This window comes from Palaemon carinicauda, chromosome 18 (genome assembly GCF_036898095.1).
Source record: "Palaemon carinicauda isolate YSFRI2023 chromosome 18, ASM3689809v2, whole genome shotgun sequence".
In the NCBI taxonomy this organism is placed as follows: Eukaryota; Metazoa; Arthropoda; class Malacostraca; order Decapoda; family Palaemonidae; genus Palaemon; species Palaemon carinicauda.
In genome coordinates, this window is record NC_090742.1 from 29554829 (window position 1) to 29567328 (window position 12500).

At 35.5% G+C, this 12500-nt stretch overlaps 1 protein-coding gene across 2 annotated transcripts in view; it reads left to right on the plus strand.

Annotated features, from left to right (window-relative positions):
- Positions 1-12500, plus strand: part of LOC137657744 (forkhead box protein J1-B-like) — a 183531-nt gene that overhangs the window by 170730 nt on the left and 301 nt on the right. For both annotated transcript variants that reach the window (XM_068392213.1, XM_068392214.1), the window contains exons 5-6: positions 2004-2364; positions 6524-12500. The exon at positions 6524-12500 is cut by the window's right edge and continues 301 nt beyond it. In XM_068392213.1, coding sequence (XP_068248314.1) covers positions 2004-2364; positions 6524-7296 — 1134 coding nt within the window. In that variant the 3' untranslated portion in view covers positions 7297-12500. The remainder of the gene's footprint in view (positions 1-2003; positions 2365-6523) is intronic.

The window sequence follows — 12500 nt, forward strand, 5'->3', positions numbered from 1 at the left end:
TTTAGGTAAAATAAACCCACAATTTAGGAAATATGACATTTATTTTGATCTTTCGATGGGACCATCTTCCTTCCTCTTCAGAAAACAAGTAGTTTCTAAATTTTAAAGTTACAAAAAGGTTCGTAATAAATTGAAAATAATATATATTCTCATCTTAAATTCTTAGATTAGGAAGCCAGACAAATCGGTCACCCCCCCCCCCCTCCCTCCCCTTTTTTTTTTTTTTTTTTTTTTTTTTTTTTTTTTTTTTTTTGATATAATAGATTAATTTTTTGCAATTTGAAGTTTTCCTGGGTAAGAAGAGAAATTACCTATAACCAGTTATGTTTCATCAAAGAAATACTTGAGTAACCGGCGTTTGATCCAAATCAGAAAGATATATAATTCCCGGAGATCTGTGTAACACGAATGGGTTATATCGTAGCTTTATGAATAGTTTGTTCAAAACCCTGTCACTGAGTAGGCAGCATACTTATAGCAATTTTCAAGTCACGCATGCTTGCTTAGTAATGACTTCACCTTTACGTCACAAGAAGAGTATTCCAAAGAGGTTACGTAGTGTTGTGTTAACCCATTACAGGACCCTGAGGCTTCGAACTTCTTTTAGGCCCATCGACATCCCCCAACGGGCCGCAACCCCCCCCCCCCCCCCCCCCCCCCCCCCCACACACACACACCATCACCCCCAGCATATTTCACTCTCTCTTCGCGTACAATTTATTACGGCAATATTACAACCATGGTATATAATCCATATTTTTCACATTTAACAATAAAACAAAAAAAAAGTTGCATAGTCCTCTGCTTTTCCCAAGCCACAGGGCTAATGCTGCCCTAAGTGTTAGGCTACTTGGAAAAATGAATAACCGATTTGTTTGCTACTTCTGTCAACGAAGTTGTGAATTCGTTTCCACAGTATCTCCTCGAGATGTATAAAAATTTCAGTGACTCGAAATCTGTAAAAGGTGAAGGCTATGGACATAAGGATGTTAGTTGAATTTTAAGATGAAGCTATAACCATAAACAACACCAGGATTTATTTATTAGTTTGCTTTTTTAATTATCTATCTACCTATCTATTAATGAGGGTTTAGACCTGAATGCTACCTAGTTGTAGAACGACTCCTGATAACTAAAACGTTTGCGATCCAAAGAGACGTTTGCAAAAGATGAAAACTTTTATCTCTCAAACCTAATTTAATTGAAGCACAAATGCTATTCATGAAATCGTTTTAGGTTGAACACCATTTCTTTTTTTTCCTTCCTCCTTTTTCTAGTTTTCTTTGGGATAAATAAAGGGAAGCATGTTGGCAATCCCTCCGGCATGCAGTTTTTAAAATATTTAGATATTTTTCCCTCTCGTTACCATCCACTTAATAACTGTTTAATACTTTATTAGTATCCTTAGTAATCTATGTATTCCTTATTGCAGTAATACTCTTGAAATGTCATCTACTTCATATCATCAGGTTTTTATATTCAATTTAATTAATTCATTGATATGTCCTCAAATTCGTTAATTTAGTTGACATGTTGATGCTCGTTGTTTATGGAAATTTGACATTCTCTCTCTCTCTCTCTCTCTCTCTCTCTCTCTCTCTCTCTCTCTCTCTCTCTCTCTCTCTCTCTCTCTTTTACATTTCGTTTGTCTTTCCTCTCCATTTACATAATGGGGCTACTTGGAGAAATTTTACTTGTACGTATTTTAGACTTTTAACCTAGTCATTCCCGTAGCAATATTAAAACTGGCACTGACATCCTCTCCAACTCTCCCAATTTTCTTCAATGCAGCATCAAAAATATTGAAAGGGTTAAGTGCTTAATAAAACTCACTCAGATTTTCCGAATCCTTCTCGCTGAAGAGTGCCGTTATTTTCTAGTTTCCATATTCCCAAAAGACATGCAGTATCATTTCATGTTTTATTTTTTTTCTTTTGCCGGAGAAAGGTACCAAATATTGCCTTTAATATATCACACTATCATTTGCTCTATTCTTTCCTCAGAATTCCATCCGCCATAATCTGTCCCTCAACAAATGCTTCCTGAAAGTACCACGCAATAAGGACGAGCCCGGAAAAGGGGGCTTCTGGCGTCTGGACCCTGAGCACGCCGACACCCTCATCGACGGTGCCTTCAAGAAGCGCCGCCCTGCTCGACCCTCTCCTCTGTCGACCACGAAGAGCAAAAAGAGAAGATCCACCCAGCAGCAACACCAAGAGCAACCTCACCAAGCACAGCAACAGCAGCACCCACAACAGCAGCAACATAGCGTCAAGGTCTTGGTTCAGCCGGTGCAAGCAGCGTTCATGCCACCGCCTACCAACAAGCCACCTCCTCGTACTAATGTCTTCCTCCACAATGATGGTGAGTAATCCATTTTCATTTCTTTTAATGATGGTGAGTAATTCATTTTCATTTTTTTTTAATGATGGTGAGTAATCCATTTTCATTTTTTTAATGATGGTGAGTAATTCATTTTCATTTTTTTTAATGATGGTGAGTAATCCTTTTTCATTTTTTTAATGATGGTGAGTAATCCATTTTCATTTTTTTAATGATGGTGAGTAATTCATTTTCATTTTTATTTAATGATGGTGAGTAATCCATTTTCATTTTTTTTAATGAAGGTGAGTAATTCATTTTCATTTCTTGTAATGATGGTGAGTAAACCAATATCTTTTGCAATAATTATGTTAGGTCAACCACTGGCTTACTTTATACCCATAGGCATAGAGTATTGTTATTTTTTATCCAAGCCCAAGCTACAACCTTAGCTTGTAAAGCAGGATGCTACAAGCCTAAGGGCTCCAACACGGAAAGCATTATCGTATTATCTTACCTTACAATGACGTTGAGTAAACCATTGTATTTCATCATAATGATGCAGAGTAAGTAGCGTCTATCTACACAGTGGAAGTCAGAAAACTAACGTCATACTTCAATGATATTTTGAATAAACAAATACCTTCTTTATGGTGAGGGGACCAATGTCATCCTCCAGAACTAATAGTGGGTAAACAAAATTTTCCTAACAAAACAATAATTAATAGGACTATTTTATTTTCCAAAAATGACAATGAGCAGATTGATGTAGTCCACCAGCAATGGCAAGTAGGTCATAATTCATGCTTATGATTCAGTCTGTAAAAATCTAGATCTCCCTCTTTTATTTCGGTGAACCGATAAATGTCTTCATTCTTTACAAAGATGAGTAGACCAATATCATGCTTCACAAAGTTGCTTTGACTGAATTACGTTTTTCTGTTATGAAGCAACTATGATTTTTGAAGGTCAAGGCAAATGAGACTTCAGAAATTATATATAAGTTGTTACTATTATGACTGAAAGTTTCCAGGTGCGAGTTGCCTATCTCTTGAAATAAAATCTTCACAAGTTCGTGGTGCACAAGTTGCAGACTTACTACTATTCATCCAGTAGAAAATCGGTCTTACTCTTACTAATCCTGTAGAGTATTGGTCTTACTCTTACTTATCCTGTAGGCTATCCATCTTACTCATACTTATCCTATAGACTCTCGGTCTTACTCTTACTTATCCTGTATACTATCGGTCTTATTCTTACTTATTCTGTAGACTATTGGTCTTACTCTTACTTATCTTGTAGACGATCGGTCTTATTCTTACTTATTCTGTAGACTATTGGTCTTACTCTTACTTATCTTGTAGACGATCGGTCTTATTCTTACTTATTCTATAGATTTTTGGTCTCACTCTTACTTATCTTGTAGACGATCGGTCTTATTCTTACTTATTCTGTAGACAATTGGTCTTACTCTTATTTATCTTGTAGACGATCGGTCTTATTCTTACTTATTCTATAGATTTTTGGTCTCACTCTTACTTATCTTGTAGACGATCGGTCTTATTCTTACTTATTCTGTAGACAATTGGTCTTACTCTTATTTATCTTGTAGACGATCGGTCTTATTCTTACTTATTCTATAGATTTTTGGTCTCACTCTTACTTATCTTGTAGACGATCGGTCTTATTCTTACTTATTCTGTAGACAATTGGTCTTACTCTTATTTATCTTGTAGACGATCGGTCTTATTCTTACTTATTCTATAGATTTTTGGTCTCACTCTTACTTATCTTGTAGACGATCGGTCTTATTCTTACTTATTCTGTAGACAATTGGTCTTACTCTTATTTATCTTGTAGACGATCGGTCTTATTCTTACTTATTCTATAGATTTTTGGTCTCACTCTTACTTATCTTGTAGACGATCGGTCTTATTCTTACTTATTCTGTAGACTATTGGTCTAACTCTTACTTATCCTGTATACTATCGGTCTTACTCTTACTCATCATGTAGGGTCAGACTATCAGTCTTACTCTTATTCATCCTTACTTCTACTTATTTTGCAAACTATCAGTTTTCATTTTCACCTATTGTGCACCAGGCTGAAACTAAGAATGAATACATTTATGTTTATATATTAATACATAAACACATTCAAATAAAATTACTGAATATTCTGCATCCATTGGTAACTTTTAGAAATATCAATATTTGTGGATTAATGTGGCTATTATTAAAACTTACCATTGCCTTTGAGTGTTTACTGAAGTATGTATTTGGATTGATAATTGATTCCCCTTCACATTGACCGCCTTTAATTATAATCAAATTAATCCGTGAAGGTTCTAAACAGATGGACCTGTTTACATCGAATTTTGTTTTCATTTTATAATTTCTACGGCCCTTTTTAGTTGGTTCGGATTTTAAAATTCGTTATAAGTGTTTGTGCAAACTTCGATGCATTTTGCATATCCAAATTTATTTCAATCGTTTCCAAGAAAAGATGACATTTAGAGTTAAGTGTAAAGCAAACATATTCAAGATCCAAGATATCGTCATATGTAATGTATAGAATGGTGGCATATATATATATATATATATATATATATATATATATATATATATATATATATATATATATTCTCCATGTCCATTTCTTTTTCTTTCATGTTGTTAGAATATCCCCTACTTTAGTTTGCTTTCGTATCCATGTTGCTCTTTTTTCTGTCTCATTATTATTTCCATAGGTCTTTGATTTGTAACTATTTTCTTCTGAGGCTCCAAGTTTCTGATTCATAGGTTAATACTGGTAGGACCATCTAATTAAATACTTTTCTTTTTAGAGAGAGTGACATTTCACATTTCATAATATCGTTTTGTTTATCAAAAGCTCAACATCCCATCCTTATCTTTCTTTTAACTTCGGTCTCATGTCCTGGGGAAACACTGTCTGTGCTAATTGCGTATATTTTTTAACAATCTCTAGAAATTCGTCCATAACACTAATTTATTGTCCCTCTACATTTTCATCAAGCAATATCATAGTTTTACTGTCATTTTCAGTCATACATTTCTGCTTTCTCTATTCAAATCTTCTATCAACTTTTGCAATTCCTCCCATGAATCACTAAGTAGAACCATGTCTCCTGCAAATTTTAAAATTGTTAAGGTATTCCTTATTAATGTTTATTCCAACATTTTCCCAATCTAAATTCTTAAAAACTTCTTCCAGTCATGCTATGAGTAATTTAGGAGAGATGGGGTCTCGTTGTCTAACTCCTTTCTCAATTGGCATTTTCTCACTATCTTTTTGTAGTTCTAAGATAGCTGTATATCCATTATAGGTATTTTAAATTCTTCTAACACAAGATTCATCTATTCCTTGTTTTTGAACGGCTTTTATTACTGCTGAAGTTTGGACAGAAACATAGTTCATAATGCCATACATAGTGATTTGTCATACTTTGTTGATTTTTTCATTAGCTGGTTAATTACATGGATATGGTCAGTTATTGAATACCCGCTTCTAAAGCCTGCCTATTTTCTTGGTTGATTGAAGTCTAGCTGTCTTTTGATTCGGCCTAATGTAATCTTTCTAAATATTTTATATATTACTGAGAGTAAACATATTGGGCGGTATATAATTTTTCAGGTCTTTAGGTTTCCCTTTTTGTGAATTAGTATGATGGATTCTTGCAGACATTTTATGCAAATTTCAATGAGTTTTAGTTTGAAAACTGCTCTCTCTCTCTCTCTCTCTCTCTCTCTCTCTCTCTCTCTCTCTCTCTCTCTCTCTCTCTCTCTCTCTCTCTCTCTCTCTTTACCTATCTATCTATCTATCTATCTATCTATCTATCTATCTATATATATATATATATATATATATATATATATATACATATATATATATATATATATATATATATATATATATATATATATATATATATATATACAGTATATATATATACTGTATATATGGAGATTTTATAATGAAACTCGCTAAAATTTACCCAAAAATGTCTGCAACAATGCTTTATTTCTACAGCTGGAAAAACCTATTATTAGCGATTGACATCAATAAAATCAAGCGGTGCCGTACTACTTTACATACCACTACAAGTATATAATTTTTCACATTCCATTGCCTTCATTTGTTTAATTGTCAAACCCTACTAATTGCCATCCTATTTCTACAGGTATAGAGTTAGAGAGCACAATGCACGGAGCCGAGAGCAATCTGAAGGATGACCTAGTCTGGTCTGCACTACTGGGCAACGAGGCTGCAGAGGACGCCTGGTCTTGCAGGACGCAGGAACTGGTCACGGACATCAGCCAGACCGGAGACCCCTCAACGTACCCAATAACAATTCCAGTAACGAGTCAGCAACAGCACCATCTCCATCATCATCCTCATCACCATCATCATCAACAGCAGCAGCAACAACAGCTTCTTCAGGGGCATCTCATCGTTCCGAGCGAGGAGATGGTCCACGTATCCGAGGAGCAGATGTCTCAGCAGCAGCAGCAACAGCATCCCCACATCGTCACCATCACGACGACGACCACTTCTCCTACGCTGCCGTCCTTCGAGCTGAGTCCTGCTTCCCTGGGTGTGGACGATTCAGAGCTGTTCACCAGTCCGGAGTATTCTGAAGCGTCCAACGACGATGCCGAATCCCTCGCGTCCTCCTTGGAAATCAAGTGCGTCGATGGAACAGGAGCTGGAACAGGAGGCGTCTGTGACGGGGGAGGGTGGGGCAAAGGAGGCCATTACACGGAGTTGCCTTCCATACACACCTTCTGCAACGGACTGACGCAACTCACGCCCCTGGAACCCGCCTCGGCCCCCGTCTTGGTCCAGGACGCCCACGGGTGGGGTCCCGAGGTGAACTGGGATGAAGCGAAAACACTGTCTTTACTTGACGCTAATTTAGACTTCGATAACCTCATAGACTTAGATGACCTGTGAAATATTTATATATAATATACATATTATTTATTTGTGTAGTTGTTACTTTCTTGCCATTACCTTTGTGATCATTAATGAATCGGTACTATTTCCTCTCCTCTATTCTTGACGCTAGACGAGTAAGATAGTATATGACAGAACTTGAGTGATTTTCTCACAAGGAAAGAGGAATTTTGTCTTTTCGTGTATTCTCAAACGACTCGGCCGGAGAAAAAAAGGCGAAGGTGAGACTACTGATGTGAAAATTAAATTAACCTGTTGCAGCTCCAAACCCACTTTTTAATATTAATGGAAAACATTAGCAGAGTTGTTTACATTCACATGAAAACCAAAGGTGACCAGTTGGATCATTCAGGAAAACAGATTCTTCTACTATGGAATTTACGTCACAGAAAAAGAAACATTTTAGTGAAAATTTGAAAGCAATGCACATGAACCTAGTCATTTTGGAATATATCGAATCGAAGCAAATAATAAGTGATTGCTTGAATGCTTTTAGCCTTGTGTTACGTATATGAAGAAGCCCAGTGAAAAGAGGACTCAAATTAATCAAAAGACCTCGTACCTTATGATATAGGTGTCGATGACCTAATGTGACCCTCTCAGCGATTCTAACTTGGTGATGCAAAAGAAACACATTGCACTGACAGGAGCTGCTCGAGGTTTTGCTAAATATGAGTGAATATAAATATATGTACACATATTTTTCTTATTCAGACTTTGAACTGCTGTTATTTATTACTTGGGCGATTCTGAGGTTTTTTTTTTCATAAAAGTATCATGAAAGTTTTTTTTTTTTTTTTTTTTTTTTTTTTGACAAATTTTCATGTTCATAAAAGTATGATAATATAATGTTACGATTAAAATAATAGCTTGCCCAATATTTGCTTGTAAAAAGAGAAAAAACGTTTTTTCAAACACAAATGGAAACACTTTAAAATATTCTTAATGGCAATACCAATGAAAGTTGACATGTAATTACGTTTTTTGTGCTCTTTTTTTTAGGTTTTTTCTTTATTTACGTTTATGATAAATAATGTAAGCATTCTTGTTGAGGTCCATAATATGCTTATTGCCTTGTTCTGTACGAGTAACGGATGCTGCACCATTAGAGTGGAAATGTTTACAGTGACGTTATGCTGATGGCGATGTCGCACGGGCTCCTTTTCTTGGCATCTTTTCTGACCTTCTGTCGCCTGAGGAAATTGAAATTTACGTTCACATTCGTCGCAAATATCTTCATTTTGCAACTAACATTGGACGCATATTGGCTTCTTAATTAAATACTGGCTACTTACTTTAAATGTTCGCACTAATGTAGAATATGTATTGACAACTTAAATTCGAATTTACATTGATGTAAAATTACCATTGGCCACTTAACTTCAGTTTTTCAGCAAGATGAAAATCAGACCTTGGCTACTTCAATTTTTGCGACATTATGAAAATTTGAGGTTTTGGCTTCTTAGCTTTAAATTTGCGCTAGTATAACAAATATATGAACTTATTTTCAATTTTGCACCATTCTAAAACTATTATTAACATTACACCAGTACACACTCTTTAAAAAAGTTATATTGATAGAAAGGAGTTAAAAGATGCAAAAAAAATATATGTTCATGCGACAGTGCCTAAACACAACACGTCGCCAAACTTTGATTGACATGTGCTTTTAATTTTAAAATAATTCTAGACGTGGATGATTATAGATAGTCGTGCTATCCTGTCTACGGAATCCGGAATTCTTAAGTGCCATAGCAAGATTTGAATAAGGAAATATAAAGAAAAATCCGTAATCATTATACGCATTTAGGTCTGAGTGGCTCAACCACTCTCCTGCTGAACAGACAATAATAAGTAGGTGAAGTCCAGCGTCTTCGGACCCCTTGTACGTGGTGTTATTTATTTTAGATAATAGAATTAATCGCGAGTCTTAGATCAGGGGTTAGTAAGATTATGGAACAGTCCATGGGGAATAGAATAAAGAGGACGAGTTGATATCATCATAAGGAAAGCGTAGGTTTTTTTTATCTATACAAAGCAGTTTATGTAAGTACATAAATGCCAAGGTTATTTCTACTTACTTTGAATTATTCTGAAAATAACGCTTTAATCGTTTCGGTCAATAATCTCTGTTTGCCGTTTAAACCATTTTCCTATAATCCTTTTGATAAAAGTTATATTATGAGAGTTATTTTTCTTAATACGTCTGTTCGCAGCCTGACGCAGCTATCTCGATCATTTAGATTTATTTTTTCCAAAAGTTTTCAAATCACACGCGTTAAAGTGACAAAAGTCTTTAAATCACAAGCGATAATCCCTTTAGTTTCTCTATGAAAGCTTTTGTTGGTTCCCTCTGAAAATCTATCCATTGGGCTTTGCCGCTGATTTTCTTGGTATGTGGACGCTGGATGCCTGCACACGTAAATATGGGCTGTACAAAGTTCCAATTTTAGCATTTTGCGCTTTTATCGATGGTATGGGTTTTCAACCTGATTACTATGTTGTAAGACATAATTAGTCAAAACTTTTTACCGGTTGTAAATGATAAGGTAATTTTGATGATCTTTAACTGTACATATTATCTTAACGGACTTAGTCATAATGTATCTAGTCATACTACCTTAGCGTATTACAGTTTTTTCCTTAAAGAGTTTCAGATTCATAAGATGTAAAATTAAGGTTTGTAGTTATAAAGAGCAATGGTTTTTTCTCACGCAGCTGACTTGAGTTTACAAGGGATACAGCGAACGGTGACTTAGACCTTATATTTTCCATTTGGTTTTCATAATCAGAAAAAAAAAATTCTTCATAGTTCGATTGTTATGAACATGAAATACTGCATTTACTTTTCACTCTAATTCACATTCAAGTTTCCTTATGCTTGCATTGTTTTGTCACAGATTAAGGTCATCACATAATGCCAAGTTGTATGGGATAGTGCAATACCCTTTTTTACCCAGAGCTTGGTTTCTCACTGGTGACAAATTATCAGTAAACTTAGTTTCGTCTGCAATGTATCCCTTGTAAACCAATTGAACCGGTCAGTTCTAGAGACACTTTAAATAACAGTAGAAGACTTAAGTTGCGTTACTGTTTTTGCCTCCCAACACTCAATAGTTTCCAGTAAAGTTGATCTTTGGAAGTGGGGTTGTAAAAATTGTTTCTGGTACTGCAAATGGTTACCTTTGAGGATGAAATTATTTCTCTAAACCCCTTCAGACGTTGGCATGTGATCTCCGTCGTCCTTTCCCCGTTCTCCCCGTGGTGCCCTTGGGTTTTCTGAAAGTATGAATAGATCTTAAAACATTCCAAAGAGTCCTCTAGGGCACCACAACGAAGACATAAACGCTCTCAACGGCTACTATAACCATTCTCAACGGCTGCTGCACTCGGGACCCAAAATGACCGGCTGGCTTGGTTTCCCAAAATGGCTGTCCTCAAAGCTCCTATGTGGCAACTTGCATGAGTACCTGCATCAACCAACCCTCCGCCATCTTAATTTGTTCTTTTTCTTTGGCATCTTACCCAACCATTTTTTGTGAATGTGTAGCATCATATAGTTGTTCGTAGTCCTTACTTGCCGTCCCAACTGCGAGGCGCCCTATTCCCTTACTCCGTCCAGTGTGAATGGATTCCCTGGCTCGACCAAAGGAGACTGACTACGAGTCTACTGTTAGTCAGTCTTCCCGTCCAACAGGTCAGGGAATGAGATTGTATGGGAGTACATGTGAATGCTAGCGTCGAATGACTGTTCTTTAATAGATATCTTGTTATTTTCTTGATCGAATTTGGGCTTCGTAGCCTACTTACCTTCGAAAGTCTTTACTGTATTTGACAAACTGTAATGTAACATGTAACTGTGTACCATAACAGAAATAGAATAACCTACTAAGAATATCATTCCCATTCGGTAAAAATCGAATTTTGTTGATTTTAGGGGAAAATTTCGCGATTTTTCTTATTTCCAGTTTCCAACCTTAACTGTAAATATTGATTTTCGAAATCAAATCATCAAAAGTACTCTTGCTTTATCTTTTTAACTTTAAGTATTTTAAAGAATAAGCTCCTTTTAAAATCACGAAATAGGCAAATACAATTGGTACAACCATCGCAATTTCTAAAATGCATAAATTTTGCTTAACATTTTCCATTGAAGAGTCCATTTGAATCAGAATCATTACATGTAAAAAAAATCCCTTTTGAACATTTAATCAATATACTCTGCCTCTTTTTTCCGTTTTGTTGCTGTCCATTCGCTCCTTTTTTCAACAAAAAATCTAACAGGTAAATGATTGTCACTTTTAATCTGCTTACTCTTTCTATCTAAAACCAAATGTAGAACATGGGGGAAACAACAATGATCAGAGGTAAAGATCTTTTTTTTTTTAACAATCCCCTTCTCAAAATCAATCCCTTTAGGCAGAGATATTATAGAAAATGAATATGCTGAGAGTAGGCCTACCCTGAAATTCTTTTGAACTTTTGGTTTCTGTCTGACTGGAATGAAATTGAATAAATGGAGAAGCTGTGTATAGAAGAGTGATTGGAAAATCTTAAAATTAAGGATTGGCTTCATCACCTTTAGAATAGCCAATTAGATGCACTTGTATGTATTAGATATTCATAAATTAATAATAGCCATTCAATTTTTTTTAAATCGATTTTTCAGCAGCTCATAGTAAGACAATATTTATCTTAGACTTGAAAGCAATGCGACACTTCGAGTGGTCATTGCAGTTTTTTGAAGCTGACGAATATTGGCCTCATTTCATGTCACGGTGTCTGCAATAACAAATATAAAACTCTGACGTGCCAAAAGATTAAAGAAAATAGATATTCCCTCCGGAAAAATAAGGAAAGTCCCTTTTAAAAAATGTCACTTGTAGAGCCTCCAGATAAGTTTTCCATCGAAAGGAAAAAAAATTAATTTGATATTTAAGATATAGAGTCCTGGATTTTATTCATTCCAATGAATTTTAAGATGAAAAAAAATATATTTTCACTTGATCAAGGCTCAATAGGTTTTTTGCTTACTGCACCGCAAGTTGATGGAATGTGAGCCTTATCGCTCAGTGTGATTCCATTCTAGTCAATTCAGCTTTTTTCTAGTCTTGTATATTTTTGAAACAAAAACAGCTCCTGTGGCAACTTCACATTTTTCAAACCATTGTTTTTGAAATTATCGTTGAAGTGCGGTGAAA